Genomic DNA, 11279 nt, shown 5'->3' with positions numbered 1-11279 from the left:
AGCGCTGGCCCAGCAGCGGGGCCGGCGGGGACCGCAGGACCCCCCTGCTTTCCGCCCAGAGGCCTCGCTCGCCGTGGGCCGCCGGAACGCCGAAGCGCGATGGTGCCTCGCCGACACCGAGGTGGTTGTCACTTCCTGCCCGCGCGCTGCCGCGGCCATGTACGGCAAAGCAGGAAGCCCAGGCACTGGTCTCCCTCCGCTTTTTGGCTACCCCCTGGCTTCTCCCCATCCTTCGGCATCCCCCAGCCGAGGCACGGGTGACCAAAAACCAGCCGGGAGCGGGGACGCCGCCAGCAGCTCCGCTGGCCCCGGGAGGCTCTGAAGAACATCATTGCGTGGGAAGAGATTGGGGGCGACTTCCCTGCATTGAGCGCGATCCCCCCAAGGATGTTGGGGAGAGGGGGGGGCAGGAACCCTTCCCGCCCGCCTCCGCCCCGCTCCTGCTAGATAAGGGACTTCGAGGGCTCCGAAAACAAGCCTGAGCCCTGCATGGCTGCGAGGGGAGGATGCTCTCCCTGGGATGAGGGGACCAGGAAGACGGAGACGTCCGTGAAGGGGGCGAGGGGACCGCCGGGGGACAGGGAAGGATGCGATCCCAGTGGCCGAGGGAGCGGGTTGAAAAGCCCGGCTCGTTTTTAGGGAGCACATCCTTGCCCCTACAACAACGCGGGAAAGAGCCTGGGACCCACTGCTGGAGTCGGGCACCCCGGGGGTCTTCGCAGCCCCGAGCTTCCCCCGGGGCCTGGCGGGTTCGTTCAGCATCGGGGAGGTGGGGAACGGGCTCGTCCTCGCACGGCCCCCGAGCAGAGCGGTCCTGGGAGGAAACGAAACCGGCTGATGCTTCTGTTTGCACCAGAAACGCACCCGTAGGTGCAAGCCCAAACCCACCCATGCACGCATCAATGCACCCACCCGGGCTCGCACCCGTGCCAATGCACCCGCCTGCGCTCTCAAGCACAGGCGGGCGTGCAAGCGGGCGCAGCACCCAGTTGCATGCCCAGTGCGCCCAAACCCAGCATCGCTATCCTGGTCTCGGGGTCAAGACGTGGCCCACCAAGCTGCCTGCAGCTCAGGGTCAGGGTGCTGCCTGCTCCTGCCTGCCCTCTCCCTGCCAGATCTCAACCACCGGGACCGTGACACAGCCCCGCTGGCTATCCCCCCCACCCACGGCAGTGCAGACCCCCACCCGGGTGGGCTGCACCCAGGGGTGACACAGCCGCGGGGACCAGAGACTGAGGAGAAGGGGGGTGAGAGTCGGGTTTTTCCTTCTGGGTGTTCCCATCAGCGGGTGGGAATTGTGAGCGGGTTTTTTGTGTGACAGTAAATGGAAATCCAGGAAGACCCTTCCTCGAACCGCCGGATCCGGGAATCCCCCTTCCCCGGGGCCGGGGAGCCGCACGGGGCTGGTGGGTCTCAGCTCATGGATGAAAAGACCAGGCGTGAACCCGACCTGGTGAGGAATCGTGCCTGGTTCCAGGTTTTCCCAATCCATCAGACCTAGGGAGAGGGGAATACCCCAATGACTGCACGGCCACGAATGCTCAGAGCTGCCGTCGGGGTTTTTTTCTCCCCTCTGAAGGTCCACCCCTGAAAGCCCCGAGACCACCAGCATCCCCAGGGACGGCTGGACGGGTGACGCGGGTGATGGTGGCCGAGGGTGGGCCATGCAGGAGACCGGGAGGAGATTCCTCCTGGTGCAGCTCACTGCAATGTCCCGGCTGGGATTTTTTCCCAGGAAGGGTCTCGGCTTGTGGGTGAGCGATGCCCTGGCTGGAGGGCTGGGAAAGACGGATTTGGCCGGCTGGGATGAGACGTGGGCAGCCACCTCCTTGCCTTGCACAGGGAGAGGGGGCCCTTCAGCTGGTGGGAATCAGCAGGAAAAAGGAAAAGAAAAGGAACAAAAATTGCGACAGAGGAGGAGCTGAGAATAAAATCGCGACCGGACGATATTCCTTTGCCCGAGGGCGCAAAGCATGGGCGATCGCCCGCCCCCCGTCCACCTCCCTCTTCTCTGCATCCCTTGGGCTGGTTTAGTCCCTGTGGGGCAGCGGGTTTGGTGCCTCCGAGGGATTCAGGCAGCACAGGCTGGATGAGAAGTGGTGGGCAAGGGAAGGGGAGGGTTGCTGCCTTGGATGTAGTAGACAGCGGAGAATCCGCAGGCAGTGGCTGGGGACATCAGAAAGCTGGCGTGGGAGCTCCCAGCTCCTTCAACCCTGGAGAATTCACCTTCCAGCTGAAAAAAAACCCAAAGGGGACCAGGTTTGGCTGGTCCTGTGGCTCCCAGAGCTACGGGGCGTGATGATGGGGGATGTGGGATGCTCTGCAGGGGGGTCGGTACCCTATAGGTCCCTATAGGTCCCTATAGGTCCCCCTCCCCAAAGATGCCTCCCCCCAAAAACCCTGAGCAGGGGTAAAACCTCTCGCTCCTCTGTGCTCAACAGCGAAAGGCACTGGTGGAGCTGATGTGACAGATGCCACGGGAGGGCGTTCATGTCCCAAAGCCCAGCCAGAGGGGACAAAAATACTTCGGTGATTTAGGATCCTGTCCCCCCACCCCAGTGCTGGCAGTTGGCCCTGGCTCTCGGGGGGCTTCTCCCCCCCCGTGCCGGCCCCGAAAACCCTCTGTGGTGCGGAGGGCAGCCTCATTTCAAAGGCTCTCCTGGGGAGCCCTCGTTTCCAGGCTGGTTTTAATTAAAGCAGAAGGGGAGCTGGTTGGGGACGCTGGTTCGCAGCGGGTGGCTTTTCACCTCCAGCCTGGGATCAGGCTGGACCCCCCCTCTCTGCCCGTGTGCCCCCCGCCAGCGCCGGGGGGGTCAGCAGCAGCCCTGCTTTACCTACCCTGATGGGGTTCAGGGAGCTGATTTTTAGGGGTACGAGACCAGAGCGGTCAGCTGGGACCCCTTATTACTGGGTCAGTTTGGGGGGGGTATATGGGGGGAGATGAGAGCCCGTCCCCCTGTGTGACCCCCCCAGATCTACCCTTGCTCTGCGGCAGCCGGTGCTACCCTGCCACCCGCAGACCCAGCGCCAGCTTTGGGGACGTACAGGTGACTGCCAGCCCTGGATGCATCCCAACGGTCCGTCCCGCATCCTGCTGCTGAGGCTGGGTTGGGGGAGCACCCAAAATCCCACCCAAAATCGCCAGTCCTTGCGGGACCTGGCGGCCCCTGGCTCTGCAGGGACGTGTCTCCGGGGCTGCTCCCCATCACAAGCCCTGGAGTCCCCTGTCCCCCTCTTTTTCTTCCCCTCATGGAAAACTGTGCCCATGCCCGTGGCGGGTTTGAGCCGTTCCCTGGAGCCTGGAGCTTTTCTCCAGCAGCCCTTTGCGTGCAGGGAGCGGTTATCTCTGCGTCTCCGTTGTCCCCTTCTTAACCCGGGGACAAACTCCATCCTTACCCGCTTTCATGTTCTCTGATTAACAGGTACCTTGTACCTCTCATGACAATGGGCAATCGATCAGCCCAAACACCGTCTCCTTTCCAGAGGGAAGAGGGTGATGAAGGGTGAGATGGGGAGGAAGGGTTCATACTGATTTGGGAGCCCTCACAAAATAGGGGCAGAGCCACTTACCGGGTTTAACGTGTCCAGCCCCGTCGTCTCGAGCTCTCCTCCATCCACAGGTCCAGCCTGGGTCGAGCAGAGGACCCGCATCTTCTCCAACCCACCACAGAAGGAAACTTCACCAGAGGAAGCTCCCACCAGCTCCAGCACCCCAGAAGCTGCTCAGTGTTGGAGGCTGAGCAGAGATTTTCTCCCCCAAAAGGCAGAAACCAGCCGTTATCCCCCCTGCGAAGTGGCTGCTTCTGGGGTTCAAGGCATGGGAGAGCCCGGCTTTGTCCCGGGAGTGAAGCTGCCAGGAGAAAGATGGTGTTTGGGGGTTTCCTCCTCCATGGGAAGGAGCTCCCAAGGCCTGATGGTGCAGCGAGGCAAGCGGGTCGCTGGGGCAAAGCCCACCACGCTCAGAGGATCAGCTGCCGCCAGCACAGAAGGAGGTGTTCCCAAAACCACTGGCAGAAAGAGAGCACCCGTGGCTCAGAAATAGGGTTTACGGAGCGATTCAGAGCTTTATTTTAAGCTCTAGGGCATCAAGAGATGATATTTTTGATGTCAAGGAACTGTCACCGGTGTTGGGGACAAGCAGCAAAAGGAAGACACCCAAGAGTTAATCCCCGTGGGGAGATGATTCCTGATAACAGATCTCACGGGGAGAATAAACAAACAGCCAAAGGAAAGAAGTTAGAAATACAGGATGCGCTTTCAACAAGGAGGGTCATTAAGTGTTGGAGCAACTCCCCTCTTCCTTCCATCCGGGAGGAAGAGCCACAAGTAGTTCCTTTCGGGGCTGGGTACAGGCTTTTCCTGGCGAGGAGATGCCACCACCCTGAATGCCGGCACCAGGCAGGTGCCTCGGCTCGAGGGAGAAGGTGTGTGGCTGCCTGGACCTTTCCCTGCGGGAATGAGGGAGCGGGAAGCATCCCCTCCTTTGGAAGCTGCCGTGGTTGGTCTGCTGACTCATTTTAAAACCGACAATAAAAGCAGTCGGCCGTGGGGTGATAAAAGCTCCCCTGGCTTATCACCGCCCCGGTTCCAGTAACGAAATCATGGCACTTGCAAGCTGCCTGGGGAGTAATTGGAGGGCTTAATTGAGGAAGATCGTTAGGGGAAAGAGAAAGATAGGGGAGCTGGAGTCCCTTACCTACTGTGAGCAATTGGGGCTTGCATGAGAAGGATCGATGGATTTGTCTATCAGGAGGCAATGGGGAAGAGGAGGAGGTGGAGAGCTGAGATCCTGCACCCCCGAAGGGAGCAGGGTGCCCCCGTCCCTTCCTCGCAGGGGGTCCCTGGGTGGGGGGATTTGGGGGTGCAGCTCCAGGGCAAAGAGCAGTGCAGAACTGGGGTACCTTGTTTGGTGCTCGGGCCGCGCTCGCTGCTCTCCTCCCTGCGTGCTGGGGGCTGCCAAGACACCCGGCAGAGAAAACATCTGGTGAAGGAGCCCGCTCAGCTTTGGTGTTCCGACCGTATTGTCCAGGAGCAGGCAGGATGCCTGAGTTTGGGATCCGAGTGGCTGGGATTGACGGGCCAGTTTGGCTGCAGCATCCCCAGCAAGAAAAGTGGGACCTCACCTGGGGTCACCAGGCTGTTGAACGGGGCAGGATGTCCAAGGGGATGTGTGGGGCAGGGACATCACACCGAGGTCTCAGGGGGTCCTCCTGCCTCTGCAAGCTGCCCGGAAAGGTCTCTGCAGCTGCATGGGATGTCTCCTTGGGCATCAAAGGGAGGGAGAGATGGCAGATGAAGATGGGGCTTTATAAAGTGGGGCGTTTTGCCTCGGACACCGTGAAGAGAAGGGCTGCGTGGGGAAAGATACCTGGCCTGCCCATTTCTCTCCCCTCAAGCTTTTTCTCGCCCCCATCTCTATTGTGAACCTGGGGTGACTTTTTCTCCCAGACCTTTGGTCTCCAGGCTGTACCCGATGCAGACTGGCAGCAGCGTCCCCAGGAGAGGCAACCAGCCCTTGATAAATGCATCTCGAGGAGACCTTCCACCACCAAGGGGATGTTTCACCTCAGTAATGTTAATATTAATCTACTTATCTGCCCCGGGGCTATAAACCAGTCATCTCCAAAGGGAAAAAAAAAAAATTCCCACTGTTCTTTCTTTATATCTGCACTTGCTTATTGCGGGCCTTATCAGCAGACACAGACGGCCTTCGGGGCAGGAGAGTCACGCAATGGCTCCAGCAAACGGGGCCTCTGGTCCTACACCAGCATTGGCATGGCCTGTTCCCACTGCAGCTGGAGTCACCGGGCCAAGTCCATGAGAGCTTCTACACCCCACGGGGATGGCGTGACACGTTGCTGCCGAGCCCCTGGCTCTCCCGGTGCTCTTCTGAATCCCCGGCTTAGGTGCTGAGACACCCAGACCCACGTGCAGGATGATTCCACCTTCCCTGTGCAGTGGATTAATGCCGGCTTTGGGATGTCCCTTGTGGAAAGGTGGTTCATGACTCTACTGCCTTGACCTATGGCCCTTTTCGTAGGTAGCGGAGATGGTATTCGGCTGACGGACCTCACGGGTTGTCCTAAACCATCCTTCCACTTTTCCTCCAAGGCCTCTGACAGCCTGCAGCTCAAACCATCGTTTGGACCTCCCGGTCCTCACCCTTGCTTTTCCTGCAATGTTGGGATGATGACATTAAGCGGTGAAGGCAAAGCTGGTGTGAGACGGAGTGAAGCTGCTCGGGCTGGTTCGATGAATTCAGGTGGGTCTGAGGCTGTATCGTCTCAGTGTTTCATCACAAGTTGGTGACCAGGCAGGACCTGGACATCATACAGAGACAGAGTTACTCCTTTTCATTCAGGCTTGTTTAGCGGGTCTGAACACCTCCCTGCTCTATCTGGAATCTCCCTGAAGTCTTGGGCAATCGACTTCCCCATTTTCTTCCCCAACATGCTCTTTCGTTTCTGCCTCTTCTTGGAAGTTTTTGTGCAACGCGTGATGAGTGATTGGTATTCGGACCTGAAAGGAGCTCTCATTGGTCAGAGTCTGGGGCTATGGCTGAGCAGATGCCACCCTTGGGAACAGATTCAAGAGCAGTGCGTGTTGCACCGGATGGTTATACTTGTTCCTGTATCGTTGCTTGCCAGGTACTAGGTTGGCTAAGATGGCTTTGCGTGCAAGTTGAAGGAAAGGAGACATCTGGCTCTACAGGCGTGGGTTGACTGGCAGCCAACGTAAACTCTTGGGTTTGAGTTGGAGAAAGTCCTGTTCTCCTCCTCTGCCCCGTTGTGAAAACACCCTTGCTCCAGTCCAGAATACCAGCAGCTTGACTTTCTCAATATGGTGAATCTTTACGCTACAGTGAATGAGGCTTAAGTTGGCTGAAGTCCTCCAACACGCTGGTTCCTCCAGAGGGGCTTTGCTCCAGCCCAGTTCATTTGAAGGATCCCTCTCATTTTCCTGAAGAAAGTCATCTGAGCAGCAGGAGAACCCCTGGTGCAAGGTTGTCTGATAGATGCTCAAAGAGGCACTACAGTGCTTTGAGGTCCTCTATGAACAAAGATAAACCTCTCCTGAATGGGATCTTAGAGTGACATGACAAGTCAGCTAGGCAATTAAAAACACCGTGTAGAAACAAGGGACCAGGCTGTCCTTAGAGGACTTGGAGAAATATTAGCGTTTTTCCAAGATTTCCAAGGTTTTTCCCCTGCAGACACCTCTACAGTGAAGGTAAATTTCAACCAGTGAAAATTGGTCCCAATTAGGCCAGAAATAATGGTACTGGCTGGACCTCAATAAGATCATCATCCTCCTCTCCACCCAAGCTTTGGGCACCAGTTCAGCCAAGATCTTAGTCATCGATGGAGGCCGTGGGATTATGGCATGGGTTGGCTGTCCTTCAGCTATCAAAGAGCGATTCTGAAAGAATACGGCCCAATGGTATTCAGACGGTCTGGTTTTGGGTACATTCCCTTTCCCTCTAGCAAAAGACAGTTCACACACCCCATAAATGTGCTTTGTGGTACTAAGTAAGACTAGATGTGATGGAATAGCCAACATTTGATGGAATATCCAACCCTTGATGGAATATCCAACGCTAGAAATGCAGGAAAATGAAAAAGGTGAGAAATGCTACAAAGTGAACAAGATAAGACAGGAGTTTCAGTGGCTTCAGTTTATTATGTCATCCCCTAAAGTGGTACCAGACCCACCTTTGCCACAAGGACACCCAGGTCTTTGCCCCACCGGCGATGTCTGGGCAATGGATAAGCCCACTGCTCAGTTCATGCTCCTCATGGGGAAGCGCCGCTTGACCTGGAAGTGCTCGCATCTTTTGTGCTTCAGGGCCAGTCCATAGAGCGGCGTCATGTCCACCTTCTTGCCATCGCAGACGCTGAATTCCAGCTGCTGGAGCAAGGTGGACAGGAAGAGGAAGACCTGCCACCTGGCAATGGGTTCCCCAATGCACTTCCTTTTCCCCAGGCCGAAAAGCAGCACCTTCTCCCCCTCCGCTTTGTTCACTTCGGTCCCTTCAGCACTGAGGAAACGCTCCGGCTTGAAGGTCAGTGGATCCTTCCAAAGTTTCCTGGAAGGGAAAACATCAGATGCTGAGACGGTGTTTCCTGGCCATGGGTGTAGGGGGGACAATGGAAGGTGGGAGCTGTCGGTAAGAATATCCCTGAATTTAGTAGATACCTCACCTGCTCCCTTTTCTCTTAAAGCAGGTTGACCCCACTTCTGCCCAGGGAGATAACTGTGCAGGAGGGTCCTGTACGTCACTGCAGGAGGCCTTCTGCCTCAAAAGGTACTTACTCGTCATGATTCACTTGCCACTGATTGACAAACACGCAGCGGTCCTTTGGGATGTAGTAGCCATTCAGCACCGTGTCCCTGGTCGTGCTGGAGAGAGAAAAGCCTCTGAGAGCTGGGGAAGCAAAAAGGTTCTTCTGCATCCTCAGGGGGCTATTAGTTTGCTCCTGATGCTGCTGAAGTAAGGATGCAGCCCAAAGAGGTGGCTTTATGAGGGGCAGTTGCATTGTCCGTGAGCTGGATTAGGCAACCCCTACCCGAGCTGGGTGGAGTATCTTCAGTGAAGTCAGCAGAAGGCAAGAATTGCTCTGGGAGCTCCTACATTGCCCTGCGCAAGAGCTGTGAGCTCCCCGTGCCCATGATGAAGCCATCATTCTACAAGTCGATAATAATCTCCCTGCCTCTCACCACACCGCCGTCGATGCGGCTGTAACAAGATGCCTCAAGTCCACCTTATCCCTCCACCTCCTTTGCAACCTCAGCACTTGCCTGTGCGGGATGGTGAAGGGCAGGAAGGAGGAGTGCCTGAACGTCTCTAGGATAAAGGCTTCTGTGTAGGGCAGCGTGCCTCGGTCCGACAGCCTCGGTCTCCTCTCCCGGCCGATGGTCTGGTCTGCGGGAGGTCAAGAAGAGGGAGCAGGTTGGGGTCAGCCCTCGCCAGAGAGGTTTTGGCCCCAGAGGAAGCAGGTTCATGGACTCACCTAGTTCTTCCTGGATCCTCTTCTGGATGTCGGGGTACGTCACGAGATACATGAGGCTCCAGGACAGGCCAGTGGTCACGGTGTCAAAGCCTGGTCAAAGAGGAAGGCATGTAGATGAGGTCTGTCCAACACGCAGAGCACTGCCTTGGCTTGCTGCCTAACCGTCGCATGGAGCGGTCTTGGATGGCTAAGAAGGCAGAGGACATCCTGGGCACACAGTAAGACTTGTGTTTCTATCCTCTTGGAGAAAACTTTGCTAAAATATTCTGCTCTCATTCATCCTGATTCACCCTTGGGTTATGTCAGGTTTGTATAACTTATCCGGAATTGAGGGAGTTTCCACAGAGTAACTCAAAGATGAATCAGTCACTAGACATCTCCCTCAACCAGGAAAAGCCACCCTGGCTTGTGAAGCTTGACTGAGCTATAAGCCGTGCCCTTCGCTTTTCCCTGAAGCCTCTTTCCAGAGCTAATGTCCCGTGCTGGTCTCTAGGGGTGTCCCTGGAAGGTCCAGCAAGACCAGTGAGCAGGAGAACGAGTGCTTAGACCCAAACTGGCTGCCTGGTGTTGGACAAAGATGGGTCAGACAGAGCTATAACACGAGGAGCCTGAGACAACCTGCAGTAGCTGAGGGATCGGTGGGAAGAGATACCTGCTCCAAAGAGGTCATTCACAAGGTTGACGATCTTCTCCTTAGGGATCTGCGTGGCAGTATTTGCTTCCGCTTTTTTCTCCAGGCACTGCTCAATGAGGGAGTCAGTGATGTCTCGGATGTTGTTCTGAGAGGAAGAGAAGACAAGTCACGGCAGGAGAACCAGCAGAGGAATGGGTGTTACTGAGCAACAACCTGACGCTGGGGGAGCCCAGGGTCATACGAGCTCTGGAGAACTTCATCTTTTAGCCCCCATGGTCCCTACTGCTTTTGCAACCCACAAAAACAAGGAGATGGTTCTCCAGGGAACCTCTGGCACAGAGGAGATGTTTAGCCATCAAACTGGCCCTGTGACACAGGGCCATGGAGGAGAAGGAGGAGTGCAGGACTGGATTGCACATGGACACACTACAGGTTAGCGAGGCTACAGCTGGACTTGCTAAATGCAGCAATACCTGCAAGAACGTAGATGTCCATTGATGCTTGGCTGCAAGAAGAAAAACAACTCGCTAACAGGGAGGGGCAGGGAGCAGGGACGCATCTCTGGTGCAGGTGAGGGTCCTGCAAGCTCTTACCTTGTCATAGGTCTTGTAGTGCTCTTTGACAATCTTCTGCAGGAAATGGACGAATCGCTTGTTGAAATCTTTAAATAAACTCATGGTGCGGCTGGGAAGATACTGGAGCACGGGGATGAAGTCAGCGGGGTTGCCAGCAGCAGCCACCTCGCCAAATTCGTTGCTGAGGTTCATCAAGCTGAGCAGCTCTTGGTCGTTGTGGTCATAGCGCTTGCCAAAGCACATGGCACAGATGACGTTGGCCACGGAGACCACCAGGTACCGGGTCAGGTCAAAGCTCTTCTCCTCCTCCATCAGCTGCAGGAACTTGGTGACCAGGTAGTCGGCCTCCCTGGAGACGTGCTCCTCCAGGAGGCAGGTGGAAGAGGAGGTGGGGCTGGGGGCGACGGAGAAGGTCTTCAAGGCGTTCTGGGCCAGCTTTCTGCGGGCTTTCCACACCTCCCCTGCGTCGGGGCTGAAGGCCAGGCTCTGGCCATCCGCAACGTGGCGGAAGCTGTAGAGGTCAGGGCGCCCCATGAAGTCTTCTCCTTGCTTCACCAGGGCTTGCTTGATGGTGTCCAGCCCGCTCAGCACCAGGACGGGCCGCGTGCCGATCCTCACCTCCATCACGTCCCCGTACGTCTGACTCAGCCTGGTCAGGACCAGGTGCGGGTCCTTCCTCAGCTCCAGCGCGTTGCCGAGGATGGGGAAGCCTCTGGGTCCTGGGGGGCTCTTCAGCCCCGTGGGCACGTGCTGCCGGAGGGACTGGATGAGCAGGAAGACCAGGCAGAAGGTGGCAGCCGCGAGGAAGACCTCGGTGGCCGAGACAACGCCTTGGCTTCCCACCAGCCACATCGCAGCCTCCATCGCTGCCGGCATGTAGGAACCCTAAAGGAGTTAACCAGAAGTGTGGCGAAGAGCCAGGGTTAGCGAGAGGTTGAGTCCTGCAGATGCTCCTGACGCTGAGAAAGGGCACCAAACAGTTCAGGGTGGTGGAGCTGCCCCTGCAGCACTTTGGGGTTTTCAAGGGGCAATAGCTGGAGACCTATAGAGACTCCAAAA

The 11279-nt window shown here is 57.0% G+C and overlaps 1 protein-coding gene across 1 annotated transcript; it reads right to left on the bottom strand.

Annotated features, from left to right (window-relative positions):
* Window positions 1-7779: 7779 nt before the first annotated feature.
* On the bottom strand, window positions 7780-11096 carry LOC104263214 (cytochrome P450 1A5-like). Its single transcript, XM_009819830.2, has 6 exons — window positions 10239-11096; window positions 9664-9790; window positions 9012-9101; window positions 8800-8923; window positions 8314-8400; window positions 7780-8086 (listed from the first exon to the last, which is right to left on the bottom strand). The coding sequence occupies exons 1-6, from the start codon at window positions 11094-11096 to the stop codon at window positions 7780-7782; spliced, it is 1593 nt and encodes a 530-aa protein (XP_009818132.2).
* Between the last annotated feature and the right edge of the window lie 183 nt (window positions 11097-11279).

Source organism: Gavia stellata, chromosome 13 (genome assembly GCF_030936135.1).
Source record: "Gavia stellata isolate bGavSte3 chromosome 13, bGavSte3.hap2, whole genome shotgun sequence".
In the NCBI taxonomy this organism is placed as follows: Eukaryota; Metazoa; Chordata; class Aves; order Gaviiformes; family Gaviidae; genus Gavia; species Gavia stellata.
The sequence above is the reverse complement of the archived record's forward strand: the minus strand, read 5'-3'. Positions and strand labels throughout refer to the sequence as shown.